Raw genomic sequence first — 20,271 nt, 5'->3', positions numbered from 1 at the left:
ATATGGTACATTTGCGTTGCTACCTTTCCATTGAGGTATAATTGCTCTTTTTTATTGCAGGAATCATTCTATATGATGGAAAACTCCAACCTTTACTGTAGAGCAACCAAACACTGCTGACATTGCTGACATTGCACCCACCTTACTGTCTTGAACCAGAAGCTGAAAGACACTCTGCTCGTCCAGGCTGAGGTTATCAGGGAGGGCTGGTGACGAGGACTTGTCCGACAGCTGCTCAGATCTCAGAGAAGCCTGCTCCAGCTCCGCCATTCGAATCTCCTGTGCGGAGGTGGGTAGGGAGAGAGAGAGAGAGAGAGAGAGAGAGAGAGAGAGAGAGAGAGAGAGAGAGAGAGAGAGAGAGAGAGAGAGGAGGAAGAGAGAGAGAGAGAGAGATTGATGATGTTGTGCATGATGCGCTTTACGGTGGGTGATGACGTGCCCACAGAAATGGCAACAGATAAAAAGGTATTCTATTTTTTTTTTACAGTAGGTGTATAGTGTCCAATACTGCAGACAGAAAAGTGACTGACAATGCACAGCAATTGACTGAAGGTGTAGATATTAAACAGATAAAAGACAAGAGTAAAACAGACATGGAAAAGCCAACATGAACACTAACATGTATCTAACATTATCCCCAAACTCCTCATTGTGTTTGCACTGTATGTGTTGTCATTTAGCCACAACAAAAATAGATGTGAGATGAGAAGAACCGTAATAATAGATTTCTTTTGGTCGTCAATACAAAGTAAGTGAAAAAAAAGGGTTTTCTTTGGATTTTTGTCATGATGAGCCATGGCAGCATGACACCCACAGAGGCAGAGGGAAGAGTGTCAGCAGCGGTGGCAGCACGGTGGAGAATGGAGCCGCTCTCAGGGAGACTTTCACACACAGTCGCACACACTGTCACCACCTGCCACAGAAACACCAGAGCCAGAGCCAGAGCCAGAGCCAGGGCATGAGTAAGCCAGTCAGGACAGTGAGGCACAAAAAGACACACGACACGGCACAGAGAGAGAAAAGGAGAGAGACAAAGAGACCAAGAGAAGAAAGAGAAAAAAAGAGAGTTAGAAGGTTAGAAAAAGAGCCAAAGAGACCAAGAGCAGAAAGAGAAAAAAGGGAGTTAGAATGTTACGAGAGAGGGAGAGAAAACCAAAAAAAAAAGAATTTATGTGAGAGAGAGAGAAAAGGGAGAAAGATGGCATACATTTTTGGAGGGGAGAAAGGGAGAGGAGGCAAAGAGAGGAGGATTAAGGAAGCGAGAGTGACATACAGAGAGAGGGATAGAGAGAGAGAGAGAGAGAGAGAGAGAGAGAGAGAGAGGGAGAGAGAGAGATGCAATGCAGTAGCAGTGAAGGACAGAAAGATGGAGGGAGAGAGAGAAATAACGTGGAAGAGCAGAAGGAAGCAAGGAGTGTCAGAGAGACATATGAGTGAAGGGCAGAAAGATGGAGAGAGAGAGAGAGAGAGAGAGAGAGAGAGAGAGAGAGAGAGAGAGAGAGAGAGAGAGAGAGAGAGAGAGAGAATGTGGAAGAGAGGGATGAAGCATGGAGTTAATAAATTAGAGATGCAGCGAGGAGGAGGATGAGAGGCACACCACACTGATTGATGGTGTGACGTGACGTCTGCAGCCGGCTCACGGAGATGATGAGTGACAGGTGAGGTGGAGGTTGCCAAAGTTACTACTCCCTCGCTCAAGCAGTTAATCATAGCCATGGACTATTCAAATGACCTACGCTTCAGGCTTACAGTAGTATTGCAGAGCGGACAGGGCTGGTTCTAGTGAACTTGGTGCCCTAGGCGAGCACCCCTTCCCTTTTCTGTGCATTTAGACATTGTCATCTGTAAACATAGCGCCATGCATCTGATGGAACACAGCTAATCTGCTCTGCGCTGAGTCCATGCATCATCATTATCAACGTGTTAAAGGGGCATTCCACCGGTGGAGACATGAATATGTATTGAAAGTGGATCATATGTATTAGAATAGTAGCATACATTTCTAAGTTGGTGCTTTTTTGCTGAGAAAAGGCACAAAATGACTTTTTAGTGCTTGTGGATTTGTGACAACAATCTCCTTAATGCATTGCAATGCTCAAGTTCCACAGGCCACACCCAGGCAGCTCTGCCAGTGACTTACTGGAGCCTCATGCCAGTGATTTCAAAAGCACTGGCATACTGATCTGTGATAGGTCTGTTAGCGCATTAGGTTCAACCCCCTATGGGTGGGGTTGAAAGGATGGGAAAAAGGCTTGTACTGTAGTCTCAACAGAAATCCACCTCTCTTACACTTGACGGTTTTTGCATCATGGTAGGAGGAAGTGTTAACCCTATCCAGACTGGGGGGGGGCTAAAAGTGCCCGCACCAACTTTGATGTCGTATAATTCCTTAACGACTTAAGCTATGACTATGAAACTTTGTGACTTTTCCCAACATTTAGTTGGCTACAGTTAGGTACCGAAAGATTAGGTTTATCATTTTTTCTGTTGCCATGGCAACGGTTTTCTGACAGGTATGTCTGACCAAAAATCACTTAACCATATCTATGACGCCATATATTTTCATATTTTTTTGTTATTTTCATTAGCCTCAGACAACTTTGTGAGCATTTAAGTAGTTTGAATCATAAAATCATTAAAATTTAAGTGCATTACCTAAACTTGTTGGAAAATCCATTATGGCGAGATTTTGGACATAATAACATAATGATGTCATAATGACGTCATAATAATAGATAATTACACAAAAATTATGTCATTCATAGATGTCCATATGTAGATCATCTCCCCCAAGTGTCATAGTCATACTATATTCCGTTCATGAGTTATGAGGGGGAGGGGGGGGGGGGGGGGGGGGGGGGGGGGGGGGGCCAGGCCCAGGAATGCCAAAAAAGCCCAGTCTGAATAGGGTTAAGAGGTGAATAAAGATTTCTCCTGTCTCAGGGGGAATTGAGAGAGTGTTGCACAACCATTCAAAAGTATGACTGGGTGTCTAGCAATGGAAAACCTAATGCAAATGAGTGGAGTGTCCCTTTAAGTGTAAAAGAGTTTTTGGTAACACTTTACTTAAAGCCAACATTATAAGCGCATTTATAACAAATTATAACGCACATTATAATTACTTACAACGTATTATGACTGCACTCATAATGCTTCATGATGCTTTATATTAACAGTTATGAATAACTATGAATCTAGCTTATAATGCTTTATAAATCCAAGGGTGTCATGAGTGCTCATGACTGGCTATAAACTACAGGCTTCCTGATGGGGCTTATAGTACATTATAAGTACCTAAACCCCTCTATGCACAGACCTAGATGATAAACTGTCATAAGGGCTCATATGATGCTATAATGTTTCATGTGAGATCATAAGTCGTCAATGTGTGCTCTAAGTAAAGTGAAGTTCATATCGATGCATCTATAATGCACTGTATAATGCACATCCATAATGCATCATAATGTACTGTAAGCCCCATCAGGCAGCCTGTAGTTAATATCCTGTCATGAGCACTCATAATACCCTTGGATTTATAAAGTATTATAAGCTACATTCATGGTTATGCATTACTGTTAACATAAAGCATCATGAAACATCATCGGTGTAGTCGTAATGCTTTGTAAGTAATTATAATGTGCATTATAATGTGTTATAAATGCGCTCATAATGCGCTATAGATATGGGCTTCATAGAAAGTGTTACCGAGTTTTTTTTTTCGTCTGACATTCTAACTCTGTGGGACATTTTGGTCATTTCTGGTGCCCCCCAAGACATTTGGTGCCCTTGGCGACCGCCTGGTGTGCCTATGCCTAGTGCCGGCCCTGACAGCGGATGCTTGTTTTTGGCATTAGCACTGTAGGTTGAACCACTGCACTCACAAAACAGAGCCACGTGTCCTCGTGAAACAAATGAAAAATCCTAAATTCATGCAATGCAAGGCATTCCGTTCATTTTTTCATGATGTATGCAGACGACAAAAGAAAAAAAAAGAAGAATGGCTGGCTGATGCAATGTTAATGCAACGTTAATGCAATGCAATGCAATGCGGCTTTGATGCAAGTGAGTTATAAGGGTCGGACGATGGAGAGGTGAGTTCAGAAGCAATGTTTCTACAACGCTGGATGTTGGACGCGCAAATCCAGCTGTCAAACTCCACTCTGACTCTTCTGTAAGCGGTAAAGTGGATCTCATCACTTTAGAGGTACATCATGCTCAAGCAGCTCTGCTTTAGATGCTGTCTGCCGGTTGGAGCACACGCACACACACCTATACACCTACACAGTGTGTAGTACACACTACTGTATGTGTGCGGCGCCTTGGGGCCTGGATGGCGAGTGAGGAGTGGGGCGGGTGGGTGGGCTTGGCTGAGGTGGTGTGGAGTTGGGTGGTGGTTTGATTTGGTGTAATGCTGGTGGAGGTGTAGAGGGCCAGACAAACTGTACTGATAACACTTTACAATAACGTCCTATTCACAGCTTAATAAACACTTTATAAATAATGAACTAATTATGAACAAAATGTTTACAAATGTTTATAAATGGGCAAGAAATACTATGCTAACACAGCAGACACAGCGCAGTCGCAGCGGTCCTGGAAGTTTCTCCTCCAAAGACCAGATGGCATGAAACCACATAAAACTCACCCAGTAGAAGTTGATTCCCACTCCACTGTGCAGTCATAGTTTGGTTATTACTCATTTACAAACATTTGTAAATGCTTTGTTAAATGTTAATTGTTATTAAATGTTAATAAAGTGCTTATAAAGCTGTGGATTGGACGTTATTGTGAAGTATTACCACTGTATTGAGAAAGTAAAAGTCCCGCCAGATATCCCTTCTGCCTGCCTGTGCTCCAAACAGGCAATTTCACTTATTAGCTCATCCACCCGTCTGAGAGCGGTGTAGCAATTATTCTCAACAAATTAATCGAATTGGCTGAAGTAAATGCTGTGTGTATGGTATGTATGTATGTAGCAGGGTTTTTACTTTCTGAACCTGAGATGTCCTTCCGTCCCTGGGGCCTACACTACAAAGCTGGTTCAGGAGTAAACCAGGTTAAGTTAACCTATTTTGTCCTAAGCCCTTTTTGGGAAAGGGTGCCCTCTGCCTATTAAATCCTAAATATCTCAGCCTCCAAAGCACATACAAACATGAAATAGGTTACATTTAAAATCTAGAACATTCATTTTACTATAGTGTAGTTTTCATTCAGCTCTGACATACCCCCATGTTAAATAAAACAGCTCAAATCTCAAGAACTTGAATGCAGCGTATATGTCGCTCCAGGACACAATGGGTTAAGAGGTAAATTATCTAATAGCAGAGTCTGGAGTCATCATTTTACTCCTGAAACAGCTTTGTGCTGTAGTATAGGCCCCTAATGGGGGTGTGGGGGGCTGGGGGGGTCTGTTGGAGTGGCTGTACCTCTTGCGGGTGCGTCTTGCAGTCTTTGCAGACGGGAGGGGAGGAGTAGTGGTGGAAGACGGAGCCGGAGAGGTTGTCAATCATCAGCATCTCCCCCTCGAAGGAGTCTTTGATCAGCAGAGACACACTGTCCAACCATAGGTTCTCCTGAGACGCAAACGGGCACCATCAGCTTCTCACCCCTCATAGCCTATAGCCCAGGGGTTCTTAAACTTTTTTTTCTTAACGCACCCCCTTACCTGTGCCCAAGACAAGTCGCGCACCCCCAACTCAAGCGTCTACACGTATATACACACTAAAAAAATATTTTAGTGATTAATTACAATGATTCTTGCTTGAGACATTAATCAATACCTTAGCCTATGCCTTTACATGGGGACCAAAACATGTTTTAATTTGGTTTTGATTTGGTCTAATTATAATGCTCGCTTGCAGAATTTTGGTCACAACCTGAGCACAAACAAAATTCCGCGCACCCCCTGAAATCTCTGGCGCACCCCCAGGGGGTGCCCGCACCCCAGGTTAAGAACCACTGCTATAGCCTATACCTCACCGCCCTCCCTTGCCACATAGCATATAGCCTGTACCTCATCCCCTTCCCTTGCCACATAGCATATAGCCTATCCCTCATCCCCCTCCCTTGCCACATAGCCTATAGCCTGTACCTCATCCCCCTCCCTTGCCACATAGCATATAGCCTATCCCTCATCCCCCTCCCTTGCACTTTCAAAAAGAGTTAGTCGTGTGTGTGTGTATGTCTATGTGCCTGTGTGCGTGCGTGCGTGCGTGTGTGTTGTCTGAGTGTGTTTATTTATGGGAGTCTTCATGATAAATTCAAAGACACACTTCAGACACTTATCACCGCTCACTCGGGGGTGTAAATCCTGATCGCGAGCAGGAGGAATGGCTTTCAGTGTTCGCGTGGCATGAAGCTTAAAGTCTCCGCACGACGTGACTTTTTGACTCTCTCGCTCTCAACACACAGGCATAAAGGCACAGATTGTCACAGTTGTCACACAGCGTGAGGGTACATACAATACGAATGCATGGGGGAAAAAAACTTATCTCTGGCATGTACAGTTCATACACAAGCATGCATGCACACAAGCATGCACAGATGTGTGAATAAATACACCATTTATCCGATTCTCACTTGATACAGTAAATATCACATTTGGTCTCAGACACACACATACGCACACACATGCTCATATGCGCATGCACACACACACACACACACACACGTGCACGCACGCACGCACGCACGCACACACACGCACGCACGCATGCTGTGGCTTCAGGTCTAATGACCGCCTTCAGCAAAAGCCGTAATACTCTCTACTGGGCTGAAAAAAGCCCCAACAACAGCTGTGAATATAAAACTGTATTGCCTGAGCAGCAGTTTATTGGTTGTCAACATTGCCACCAGGCCTCCCAGAAACCTGTAGGTTGCCTCGAGCGGTTGCCTGCTGGCAAATTCTTCCACTGCCTGCCTAGGAGTGTAGTGGCCGTACAGCCAACTCATTTCAAGCTTCTTAGCCTCAACAAGTCCCGAGTCTGGGACTCCATTTTGAATAAGGTCTTGTCCACAAACACAGCAGAACTTTCTACAAGGCCTGTGCAATGCAATGAATATGAATCTCCACCGGCAGTATCGTGCAATATTAATATTGCAACCGCACATTTTCATACAGCACATTTTAAATGTTGTTTAAATAAACGTAGTTCAGGAGGAAGTCCATGAGTGATTGACAGCTGTCATTACCTGCTCCCACCTTAGCAGCAATTTAATCCCTCCTTCTCCTTTCACCTGTCTTGCACGAAGGCTTCCTGAATTGTCCCACCACCACGTTCCTCTACTCCTCCAGCTCACTAGAGCAACCAGCTACTATTTCTCTATACACATAGAGGGCGTGAGAGGAGCGGATCTCATCCCACATGATCTCCGCTTAAAGCATCCAGAGACAGAGGCCAGCTATCACATCCTGCGGTGTGACATGCCTATGCAATGTGTTGATGCAGGACACATTTTCCCAAAAATGGCAAAAATTAGGCGAAATTCCACGGACCACTAAGTGCTTTATTTTTTTTCCAATTTTTTCCATCATTTTTTTCAGGAATTGGAATAACTTTTTAAAAAAAAAATTGTGATGCGCCCTTAAACGTCAACCACCCACGGACACTCTGCATATAAAAAAAAAACAGATGGGCGGCTACTAGTCTAGATGGGGCTGTAATCAATTTCCTGTCTTGAGTATAGCAAAGAAAACAAGGCTCAATGTCAGTCAAGACACTGCTAATACTGTAGCTTGAGACATGGGGATTTATCTCAACTCATACAGTACAGTCAGTGCTACAAAGGCCTATACTGTAATACCATGACATAGTGGATATTAAGTGGATAGTGGACATAGTGGATTTTTCCTCTATACAATCTCCAGTCAGTCCCTTTCAGCGCAAATGCCATTGCCAATGGAGAAGTATGTATTACTAGCAGACAATACATGCAAGATGGCTGACTGTAGCACTGGGTACACAGTAAAACGTACCGTGTTAATATAAGACTTAAGGTCAGATTAGACTTCAGCAACTGCGAGCGTGAAAAGTCGCGTGGGAGTGGCCACGAATCAACTTTGTATTCATGCATCTGCGACTGCGAGCTCTGCGAGGTCCGAGGTCTCGTCGCGAGCCACATTTGAAATTGCGTGATTACCTTCACTTCATTGCAAGCAGGTCATTATTAAGCAATGTTGCTTTCTAGCCCGGTTAGCTAAGTATGAAACCACACAAACTGCAATGGCAATGTACTGGTATCATTATTTGACATACCCAGACTGTTTTCACAAGCAGAGAATGCAAGTATGTAAACAGTTGATTCTGTCGATGTGTGTTTACATTCGGTGGAGGAAGCTACGGTAGTAAAACCGCAGGCATTGTGCCACAAGTGTTCAACTGCTGCATTGTTTGTTACTTAGCTTGTAGCTTCGTGTATTTACACACATTTACACACAAGGTATTAATATAGTTTTTAACAGAATATCGCTCTGCTCTCGCAAACTACCGGCATTACGCTGCTGCCATAAGTACAAGGAAGTAGCGAGACGACCAATCATAGCACCTTTTTGTCTGCGTCCTCCGCGTCCGTCGGACGGATAGTTAGGATTTTTTCGAGGTGCTCGACGACGGGCGCAGAGCCTCTGCGCGGGGGGCCTGTACTCACACAGATACAAGACGGACGGACGCAGAGGCTATGCGTCCGAAGCATAAATCTAGCTTTAGGGAGTATTCTGGGACTACATACACTCTAGAACATATTAAATCGACTTTCTAAGTGTTGTATTAACACTTTTTTTTACTCTGAGCAGTGTGAGCAGATAGACATTATCGGCATAATCACTTATCGGCATAATCACAAGGAGCCAGGGGACCAAGAAAATATTGGTCTCAAATTGCACCGTGTCATGCTCCAATTTCTCCTACATGCATGTACAGTATGTATGTATGTCTTACAGGCCGGTTTGCTTAACATGTGATCTCTCCCAGAAGGGGAGTGTTCTTCTTAATCAATATCAGGTTTGCACAGCTGCAGGCTCGCTTAAGTATGTGTACATTGAAAAGTAAAGGAAAACACTTTATAGATCGATGTGAACATATTCATGAAGAACATATTCAATACTGACTTTGCCGAGGGGGACAATTTAAAGAGCGTGCTGCATGTGGAGAATGAAAAAGCAGCATGCTAAAACATTCTTCAATCAGCCGCCTCTCACAAGTGTAATTTTGAGCACGGCTTATAAAGCAGTAAATCTTATTAAGGCAGATGGCTTCTCATGTGCACCTCGTCCACAAGCTTGGATGCCGATTTTCAATATCTAGTTTAGTAGGAGAGCTTAATTGTTTCTAAGCACAGCTAAAGCAAACTGATCCATGTTGTGTGTACACACAGCAGGTAAGATATATATTAAAGAAATCTGACAATCACAGTTAAAAAAGCATGGCTCCAACCGCTTTGTTTTCCGTAAAATAAAAAATAAAAAATAAAAACAACAGGGGAGTTGGCTGGTAGACTGAAAATGGCTGCCGGGCATAACAGAGCCGTAAGAATAACAAGTGAATAAGAAATAAGGCAAACAGCTAAAATAAAAAGTGACAGGGGGTCTCTTTAGTATGGATTTATTTAAATCCCAGCCCTGGAGTGTTTGATCACACCTGGCGCTGGTGCATTTGCCATCGTGGTGTAGTGCTGCTCCAGGCCTTGGGTTAGATCAAGCCACCACTTATAAACAGGCACCTTTATCAGGAAACAAGAAGGTGACCAAGGACAGCACACACCACACCTTTATATCCTACACTCCCCAAGTACTCCATCCCATGCTTACCGGGGGCCACGCTCACCACACACAGGTTCAAGTTCAAGTTCAATCAATTTACAGTGAAAAACAATTTGACTCTATTGACTTGTTTTCTTGTTTCTGATTGCTCAAGAGATTTTTCACAACTAAAATCATAATAAATGACTGTGGTCTATGGTCTAAATGGTCTAAACTGTTTTGATACAATGTACTAATAACTGCTAATTTTGTTACCACATTTTAAGTTCTAGGAATTCCTAGACAGTGAGTAGCACCCATCAGAAAACAATATGTACATAAAATAAGGGAGTGGTGGAGAGCACCGAGTGCATGATGTGACTGCACAAATGTTTGTGCAAGAATGTCTTGGACAGCTGTAGCCTAATATGGACATCTGTGGCTTAATGGTTACAGAGGTTTTGCGAAAAGAAGATCGCAGGCTTGAATGAGGTAAAATGCTTTTGTAGTAATCAATGTGATCCAATTGTATTTTTTTTCACCCTGATTAATAGTGTTAGCCAAATATTATGTCGCCTATTTCAAATACTATTATTTCTGAAGAATCAAGCAGTCAAGAGTTGGGAACAAAACGGAGAAGTTTTTAAAAGGCGCCAAATTTGAAACTGACCAATGAGAAGCGAGGGGAGTTAATAAGCTGATCTAGAGCACCAGTGTCAAATTATAAGCAGCAAGCTCTTGACTACCATGACCTGGCCAGAACTGAAGTTAATGCTATACATGGGTTCCGGCTGGTTGTACACAAATGAATGCGTACGCAGCCAGGGATTCCAAAATGCTAGGCGGCTAGGTGTTTAACATTGGAAGTTCCATTGGACCAGTGTAGTGCGCGGTTAGAACCTGTTTTGTCGTCGGCTGGATGTTGTTGCGGTTCCTGTGGTCTCTGTACTGCTACCAACTCCATTCTGGGATAACATATCTTAACGTGAGTACATCAGAATCGATTCCTATGCTTTGTAAATGAAGTTATATTGTATCACACCAATCACACGTGGGGAGGACGTTTGAGTGACGGCAGCTTCCAAACAATCAGAGGCTGCCTCCGATCGCGAAACCCCGCCTTGTCAGCAGTGGCTAACACTTTGCAACACTCAAAAGTTTACAAATATTCAAAATGTATGTATTTCACATGCCTGATCATCAACATGTGCTGTAAAAAACAACAGCAGTTGTGACCACACGTATATTGGTCATTGATCGTCAACACAGTCTGAAGCACAACATACTAATATGACGAAATCCTATGCTCTTAGACCTATTTCAGACCAGAATGGGAAAGTTGGGCAGGACGGGAGCTATTTTTACTGGCGGTGGCGAAAATACATGGAAACAGATCTGTCCTACCACACCAACACTGCGGTAGTCAGGCGGTAGTTGCGCGTGAGCTGCGCTGCATTTGGAAAATAGAACTCGAGCGTAATTTGGACGGCAGCAAAAGTAACAAACTAGCTTTGGCTGTGGGGGGATTTTAAATAGGACTGGCCTGGCACACCGACACTCGGTGTGAAAGGCCTAATAGAACACATCGCCCGATACCCTGCGGTCTTCTTGATGCCGCCATGCCATGCTTTAGTCACTAGAGTCTAGTTTGTATCTGGCCTTACAGTGGTCCTCTATATTCAGACCAGACACAATAAAACCAGAGGGCAAGATATTAAACTCATAAACTAACACGCTTTTAACCCATTTACACACACCCCCCCACTCCCCCGAAAACTGGTACAGAACCATAAAACCCTTCACTCTGTGGAAGCAATGATAGAAAATGCTCACTAGGCGCACACGGTGCCAGAAAACTGCCTCTCAATAATCACAGTGTGTGGATAATGTCCTCTTTCATCAGTTTCATCAGTGCCTTGGCATATGGGTGATGTAGCTGTCCCCCTACTGCTCAGCATAGGGGGCGTGAGGTACTGTAGATGTGGCCCAGGCCTCTACTCTGCAGCACAGGTGGGGGCTCCTGCACTGACATGGGGAGCCGCTCATGGGGAGCCTTCCTACCTGACTGGCCCCAACCTGGGCCTGTGTGTGTGTGTGTGTGTGTGTGTGTGTGTGTGTGTGTGTGTGTGTGTGTGTGTGTGTGTGTGTGTGTGTGTGTGTGTGTGTGTGTGTGTGTGTGTGTGTGTGTGTGTGTGTGTGTGTGTGTGTGTGTGTGTGTGTGTGACAGACAGACAGAGATAGATGCAAAGAGTGGGAGTGAGAGAGAGAGAGAGAGAGAGAGAGAGAGAGAGAGAGAGAGAGAGAGAGAGAGAGAGAGAGAGAGAGAGAGAGAGAGAGAGAGAGTTCCCTGTCTGCCTGCCCTGTGGCAACGTGTAGTGGAACACATGGCACAGCAGATGCCTTCGCAGTGAACCGACACACACACACACACACACACACACACACACACACACACACACACACACACACACACACACACACACACACACACACACACACACACACACACACACACACACACACACACACACACACACACACACACACACACCGCAATACCTTTCAATTCCTCTCTCACATTGAATCTCTTTCTCAGAACCTCTCACTCCCTCTTCTTCACTACTTTGCTGTCCTCCATGGCTTCACTTTCCCGACATCTTTACATCCCAGAAATCTCAAGGCTGATATTAGCTGATGGTCCTTTACAGTCATGCCGTTTTTGCTCGCATTTGTGATATTTGTAATATTTTACAGTGAATTATGCTGTTTGTACTGTGTGTCATCTTGGACAAAGAGGTCTGCCGTGTAGCATTACAAGTGAAGTAAAGAGGAAATCTAATATCGAATAAAATGAAAGAGAGAGAGAGAGAGAGAGAGAGAGAGAGAGAGAGAGAGAGAGAGAGAGAGAGTGAGTGTGTGCGTGTGTGTGCGTGTGTGTGTGTGTGTGTGTGTGTGTGTGTCCGTGCGTGTGTGTGTGTGTGTGTGTGTGTGTGTGTGTGTGTGTGTGTGTGTGTGTCCGTGCGTGTGTGCATGCGTATGTGCCTGGATGCGTGTGTGTGTGTGCGTGTGTGCATGTGCGTGCATGGATGTGTGTGTGTGTGTGTGTGTGTGTGTGTGTGTGTGTGTGTGTGTGTGTGTGTGTGTGTGTGTGTGTACATGGATATGCGTGTGTGTGTGTTTGAGTGTGTGTGTGTGTTTGTGTGTGTGTGTGTGTGAGCATCAGCTCCCCAGCAATGCTGTGTGTGGCTCCAGTCCAGTTGCTTCTCACACATCAAGAGCACCTGATGCAACGCTCAGCTCAGCTCAGCTCCTGCCAACAGTGATTCAACACAACACCACTTCTCCTCCTCCTCCTCCTCCTCCTCCTCCTCCTCCTCCTCCTCAGCTTCTCTCTCTCTCTCTCTCCTCCTCCTCCTCCAGCGTCTGAGGAGGCTTGTCTGCCAAATGGCTGACTCTTTCATATGTTCAGTCTTTTAATCTTTACTTTTTCTTGACTTAGTCTTTTACTTTACTGTACACATACAGTACACATAGTAATCATGAGAAGACACATAGTGAGAGTGAGAAAATGAGACAGAGAAGACAGACGCAGAGAGAGAGAGAGAGAGAGAGAGAGAGAGAGAGAGAGAGAGAGAGAGAAAGTGAGAGTGAAAAAGAGAAAGAGAGAGCAAGAGAGAGAGAGAGATAAGACAAAAAGTAAAAAAAAAATAACAAAAAGAAAAATTCAATAGGCTACTGATGCTGGATAAAAGCATGTTAAATCGCATAGTCAGTAGTAGCGGATACCCAGGCCTGCCGACAGGGGGGACAAAGGGGTATGTTGTCCTGGGCCCAGGGAAATATGGGGCCCAGGGAAATATGGGGCCCAGAAATGGGTCCCCATTACATTGCATGTATTGGATAGGGGGCCCTTTCATATGCCCTTGTCCTGGGCCCAGCAAAAGCTGTCAGCGGCCCTGCGGATAGCTTCCATACGTTTAGCACAACGGACCATAAGGCAAGCTGTCAGACTTTATTTAGATGTTTAACATGAGCGATTTACACCACTTGGTGCTCCAGTCCAAACCCCAGAAGTCACCATCCTAAAAAAACCTCCCTTTCACCTCCTGTGGTACAGCAGTTTGTGATGAATCTTGTATTCAATAGTGTCTTTCACCGCATCACATATTCCTCTTTGCTTGTTCCTCTACGGGTGTCGTCTCCTCTGTATTGAATTCAAAAGGAGACACATCAGAACCGCGACGCGACGCAACACACAGACAGCAAGCACTTTATCTGCCCATTTCCCTTGAAAAAAAAAATCACAGCTCATCACAATGTTCATTTTCAACCCTATTTTCCCCACCATTATCATCTCTATGCTTTCCTTTCCTCTCCTCTCCTCTCCCATTTCTGCCGCCACCTCTCTCTCTCCAGCAAAAAAGCGTTTTCATCTTTCAGCCTGAAAATGATTTCCATCCCGTCCCTCCCTTCCTGACACATAGAGAGCGGAGGAAAAGCAGCTCTGCACGCGCTTGTGTGTGTGTGTGTGTGTGTGTGTGTGTGTGTGTGTGTGTGTGTGTGTGTGTGTGTGTGTGTGTGTGTGTGTGTGTGTGTGTGTGTGTGTGCGCGCTAGTGTGTGTGTGTGTGTGTGTGTGTGTGTGTGTGTGTGTGTGTGTGTGTGTGTGTGTGCGTGTGTTCGTGTGTGTGTGTGTGTGTGTGTGTGTGTGTGTGTGTGTGTGTGTGTGTGTGTGTGTGTGTGTGTGTGTGTGTGTGTGTGTGTGTGTGTGCGTGTGTTTATGCGTAGGTGGTTGGGAGGGAGTGGGTGGTTTAGTTTTGGTTCCAGCGCCATGGTGATTGAAAACTCAGATCATCAGCCCCGTTTGAAATCCCTTCCTTACATCATTTTCTCTCCTCCAGCCTGCTGCTCTGCTCGGTCTCTCCATCATTCTCTCTTTTTTCTCCTTCTGCCCTCCCTCTATCTCCATAGTTATCTGTCTTTTGCTTTCTCTTCTCTACTGTACTCTCTCCTCAAGCTGTCTGTATATTCACGCTTTCTCTGTCTCTGTCTTCATTTCTTTTTACTGTCCCCCCTTCACCCCTCCATCTCCATATTTCTCTTCCCTTCTGTCCTCTCTACCCAAAATCCTTTCTCTCTCTCAGCTGCTCTCTCTCTCTCTCTCTCTCTCTCTCTCTCTCTCTCTCTCTCTCTCTCTCTCTCTCTCTCTCAGCTTCTCTCTCTCCCCCTTTACTCCCCGCCTAAACTCGTGGTTGCTCTCTCTCTCTCTCTGTTGCTCTCTCTCTCTCTCTTCCCCCCTCCCTCTCTCCCTTTATTCCCCGTCTACATTCCTGGCTGCTCCTCTCCCTCTCTGCCACTTGGTTACATAAGCCCAACAGGCCGAGAGCAGAGCAGACAGGTAAAGACAATTATAGCTCAGCAAAGGTGGCAGACCAAATGACAATGAGTCATCGCTCGTTCGCTCTATGTGTGTGTGCATGTGTGTGTGTTGTGCGCGTGCACGTGTGTGTGTGTGTGTGTGTGTGTGTGTGTGTGTGTGTGTGTGTGTGTGTGTGTGTGTGTGTGTGTGTGTGTGTGTGTGTGTGTGTGTATGTGTGTGCGCGCGTGTGTGTGTGTGTGTGTGTGTGTGTGTGTGTGTGTGTGTGTGTGTGTGTGTGTGTGTGTGTGTGTGTGTGTGTACTGTCACTTCTGTAACAGTCTGTCTAAACCTGCGTATGTTTGCCTGAGGATATTTTTAGCCTCTTTCTCATCTAGGTGGGCTTGTTTGTATGTTTACGGGGGAGAAAGGAGACAGACAACACAGAGAGAGATAAAGAGATAGAAACAGAAAGAGAGAGAGAGAGAGAGAGAGAGAGAGAGAGAGAGAGAGAGAGAGAGAGAGAGAGGAAGAAAGGGTGAGGTGTGTGTGTGTGTGTGTGTGTGTGTGTGTGTGTGTGTGTGTGTGTGTGTGTGTGTGTGTGTGTGTGTGTGTGTGTGTGTGTGTGTGTGTGTGTGTGTGTTCGCGTGTGTGTGTGTGTGTGTGTGTGTGCACGAACGCTTGTGTCTGTATGTGTGTGTGCGCGGGGGCTTCTGTCTGTGCGTGTGTGAGTGTGTGTGTGTGTGTGTGTGTGTGTGTGCGGGCTTGAGAGAGAGAGAGAGGAAGAAGAAAGTGTGTGTGTGTGTGTGTGTGTGTGTGTGTGTGTGTGTGCGCGTGCTTGTGTCTATGTGTGTGTGTCTGTGTGTGTGTGAGTGTGCCAAGATGCCAAGTGCGTTCCACAGTAATGCAGACAGATTTGCATGATGCTTCTAATTTTGCGGCTCAATATCTGGTACAGAACTTCATTAAAGGGAAGATAAATTGTAGTTCAATGTGTTCATGGGTCAGGGCGACAGACCCTCCCACACACACACGCACACACATATACACAGGAACACACACGCACATGCACACGCACTTGTGCACGCGCACACACACACGCACGCGCGCACACGCGCGCACGCATGCACGCACGCACGCACACACACACACACACACACGCACACAGACACACACACCCTCATGGGCACACACATAAAGCACGTAATGAAGTGTTGCCATGGAGATACAACATCACGAGAGAGAGCCACACAGCAGTAATGAAAGCACACCTCCATATTCTACCCGATCTCCCTCCCAGCAATCTCCACTCATCCTCTCATTGATCCATCCTCCCTCCCTCTCTCTCTCTCTGTCTCGTTCTCTCTCTCTCCCTCTCTCTCTCTCTCTCTCTCTCTCTCTCTCTCTCTCTCTCTCTCTCTCTCTCTCTCTCTCACTCTCTTTGTGTCTCGTTCTCTCTCTCACATGCACTTTTGTTCTTCTTTCTGTGGTATTTCATTACTTTCACTTGTGAAGTTACTATATATGAAGTTACAAGTTATATGCCAAACAGTTTCACATTTTGTATCCTGCCATTGTCTATGACCATTAACCTGGGAACTAACTTGGATACCGGTAAAACTCATCAAATTAAGGCTTTTGTTTCACATGAACTTGAGGCATTTTATGCATACTAATTCAGAGGGATACTTTATGGAAGACCAGCTTCCATATAACAGTATAATTTCTTTTTGTGAAACTTCTGGACCCCCCATTTCTCAAAAGTGTTGTTGCTAACTAGTTAGCAACTTAGTATGGTTGCCTATGGGAAATTGCATTGCAACCAAGTAAGTGCTAATGCTAACTAGTTGAGAAACGCACCCCTGGTCCTCCATTAGTAGAACACACCTGTTGGTTTTGGTTAAAGAGTGCCCACTCCCCAAGTCCCACAAAATGTTACAAAATGTTGTTACCCAGTCCATCACTGTTACCTGTCCTGTCCTGCACTTTGTCAGTCTGTAAAATGTCAGTCCTGTGTGTGTCTATGTCATTGGCATGGTATAGAGAGAGAAACGTAATTTCATTTTCCTTGTATGACCTGTGCATATGAAGAAAGTGACAATAAAAGCTGACTTGACTTGACTTGACTTGAAAATCAACAATCCAGTAGCCTCTTACTGCAGCAGGGGTCACCGGCGACCCTATTCACTTGCTGAAAATGCTTAACTACATCATAACAACATTGCTGTGACATTACAGAGAGCCATAGTGCTGCGCTAAGGGGTTAAGCCTGGAACAGTACCTGTGCTGGGGAGTAGATGCGGGCCGCGTCCCTGGACTCACGGGGGCTGGAGTGCGGGCTGACCGTCTGAGCGTGGTGGTGGAGGCCTGCGCTCTGGCTCGTCACCACTCCACCAGACTGCTCCATGCGCATCTTCCCCACCACGGGACCTCCTCCAGCTCCACCTCCACCAACACCACCTCCTGCTCCGATGACCGCTACTCCCGGCACGCCTCCGCCCATGCAGCAGATGGTGCCCTGGGCCAGCTCCATCTCGATCTCGGCGTCCTCCATGGCCTCCTCCATGGCCTCCTTGTTGGAGTCGTCCAGGTGCTTCATCAGCACCGCCACCACCACGTTGATCAGCACGAACTGGGCCGTCAGCACGAAGCTCACAAAGTACATGGGCGAGATGAACTGCAGGCTGGGGTTGCACGTGTAGTCCGTGTCCGGCGGGCACTCGCGCAGCGTGTCCTGAAAGGGCCACCGTAGGCATTAACGATTGGAGATGGGCCGGGGCGGGGGCGGGGGACGGGGGGTGTAAGGTGGGTAATGACAGAGAGACATGAGGTTGTGGTTAGATGGTGATGTTTGTCGAGAAACACAATTCCCTTACGAAAATGAACCATGGTAAATTATGGTCGTTTTTTGTAAGTGTTGTATCTCAACTTGGATCTTGAAGGTATACATGGGTTCTACATGTTTGTTTTCTCCCGACAACTCAACCTCTAATTATTGGAAACCGCTGTCGGTCAAAAAAATAGCTCACGCGGTTGGCTGCCAGTGTCTTGCCCCTCCTCGCAACACTGTGTTTATAAACAAACAAAAAGAAACCATCTATAGAGTATGCAATGTAGGCTGCCCATTAACAAATTTGATCATTTTCAAAATATTTACTCAGTAATACAATAAAATGTACTGGTCTGACCAAAGTAGGCAAGTTTTGTAACCAAAGAAATCTATGGCTGGTAATTCAAAATGATGGACATGGAGAAGATCCTACAGATCTAGTAAAGCAGTGGTTCTCAAACTTTTTTGAACAAACGCCCCCTTGACCTCATCTTGTGACTCCTAAAGCCCCCTTGACCTCATCATAAGCCTGCCGATGCCCACCTTAGTATTGAAAAATAAAATAGACTAATGCACCCCAATGGTAATTAAGCCTCGCCCTCACTCAGCTGCAACCTAACTCAACGCCCCCTAATGCTCCCCAACGCCCCCTGGAGGACTGTAGCATGCCCGTTGAGAAACACTATACTGAAGGATTTATAAAATAGATTCTATCAATCCATTTCATTATGCACCTATCTTGTACTGTAGGCTGTTGTTCCCGGGCAGGCCATAACATGAATGCACTCAATTAGGATGAGCTACCATTAGTCACCGTGGACAATGGCTGGCCAGTCGCTGAGAGCACGCGGTGCTGATGATGCTTTTGTGACGGTGCGGTGGCTATTTTGCGCAGCCCATTTTTCACCACTCTGTTGCTGAGGCTGCGGCTGAACCTCAGCCTCAGGTAATTATGATTTGTTTATCGCCATGACAAGCTAGCTTGGGGATGGGGGTGCAGGGGGTTGTGTTTGAGAGAGAGAAGGGCAGGGGCACTGTGTACACAGAGAGAGAGAGAGAGAGAGAGAGAGAGAGAGAGAGAGAGAGAGAGAGAGAGAGAGAGAGAGAGAGAGAGAGAGAGAGAGAGAGAGAGAGAGTCTACAGGCATGTTTATGTGGATTTTGGGCCACATGTGCATTTTAACTTAGTCTGAAATGTTCTACCCCTGATTAGGATGCTTCAGAGGTTTCCCGGCCTGACTGACTGACTGACTGACTGACTGACAGTGTGTGGCTTCACTAACTATCATCATTTGAGCCAAAGGATGTTAGCATAAAGTGTTGAATGGCAGGCCCTCCCACTCGACCTTCCTCTTGCCCGCCCTGCCTTCTGAGTGTGTGTGCGCCTGTGTGTGTGTGTGTGGGGGGGGGGCATTTGCAAGCTATACGTTTTGCACATAAAGGGCTGCATTTACATGAAAGGGCTATGGATATGCTGAGCCGGCACCTCCTCTGTCATCATGCCATGCCATAAAACGTCTACTGGACTGATAAAAGACCGGCTCTGGCGCAAGGGGGGTCGAGGACTGTCACAGAGCCCAGCGTCATGGGAATTTTTCTTCCGCCTTTCTTTCTTTCAATTTACTGCCATCAATAGTGCCGCGAAAAAAGGGAAAGAAGATAAGGGAGAGCCACAGAGAGAGGAAGAGAGAGATGAGAAAGAAAGAAAGTAAGAAAGAAAGAAAGAAAGAAAGAAAGAAAGAAAGAAAGAAAGAAAGAAAGAAAGAAAGAAAGAAAGAAAGAAAGAAAGAAAGAAAGCATACGCAAGGAAATTGTGAGGGGAGGTGTAAAAGCACAAAGAAAAGAGGAAACCCCTGACACAGATAGTCATAAAAAATGGGAGAAACAATAGAAAAACAAAAGAGAAACAACAACAAAAAGGCGAAGAAAGTCACATAAAAAATCCACAGTCAGCAAAAGTTATAAAATATGTAGTATGTGTTGTAGTAAGCCTGTTTACTGAATACTATTGACTAACAAGGGTGTTTGCAAGGTATTAGATGTCTAAGAAGAAAAGCTGTACCTTCATGATACCATTCCAGTTGTCTCCAGTGGAGACCTGGAAGAGAGTGAGGAAAGCCATGCCAAAGTTCTCAAAGGTGGCATGTCGACTCATGCCCTCACAGCGATACTCCTCGTTGCAGACTGAGAGAGAGAGAGGGGGGGGGGGGGTATGACATACATAAAAGACTCTCAGTCTAGACATAACACACACCTGTATAAAGAAGAAGGTTTTAGAACATGGTTGTTGTTATTGTTTGTTTATGTACTCTAGGCATGACTATGGGCATGACTCTCTATTTTGTTGAGTCC

General features: G+C 45.5%; 1 protein-coding gene across 1 annotated transcript in view; it reads right to left on the bottom strand.

Moving 5' to 3' along the window:
* The window catches only part of LOC134464840 (voltage-dependent T-type calcium channel subunit alpha-1I-like), a 294,648-nt gene that overhangs the window by 4,598 nt on the left and 269,779 nt on the right, over positions 1 to 20,271 (bottom strand). The window contains exons 33-36 of the mRNA XM_063218175.1: positions 19,982 to 20,103; positions 17,372 to 17,824; positions 5,427 to 5,573; positions 142 to 279 (exon numbers count right to left, since the gene is read on the bottom strand). Coding sequence (XP_063074245.1) covers positions 142 to 279; positions 5,427 to 5,573; positions 17,372 to 17,824; positions 19,982 to 20,103 — 860 coding nt within the window. The remainder of the gene's footprint in view (positions 1 to 141; positions 280 to 5,426; positions 5,574 to 17,371; positions 17,825 to 19,981; positions 20,104 to 20,271) is intronic.

Source organism: Engraulis encrasicolus, chromosome 2 (assembly GCF_034702125.1).
Source record: "Engraulis encrasicolus isolate BLACKSEA-1 chromosome 2, IST_EnEncr_1.0, whole genome shotgun sequence".
In the NCBI taxonomy this organism is placed as follows: domain Eukaryota; kingdom Metazoa; phylum Chordata; class Actinopteri; order Clupeiformes; family Engraulidae; genus Engraulis; species Engraulis encrasicolus.
This window is presented reverse-complemented; position numbering and strand designations above follow the sequence as displayed.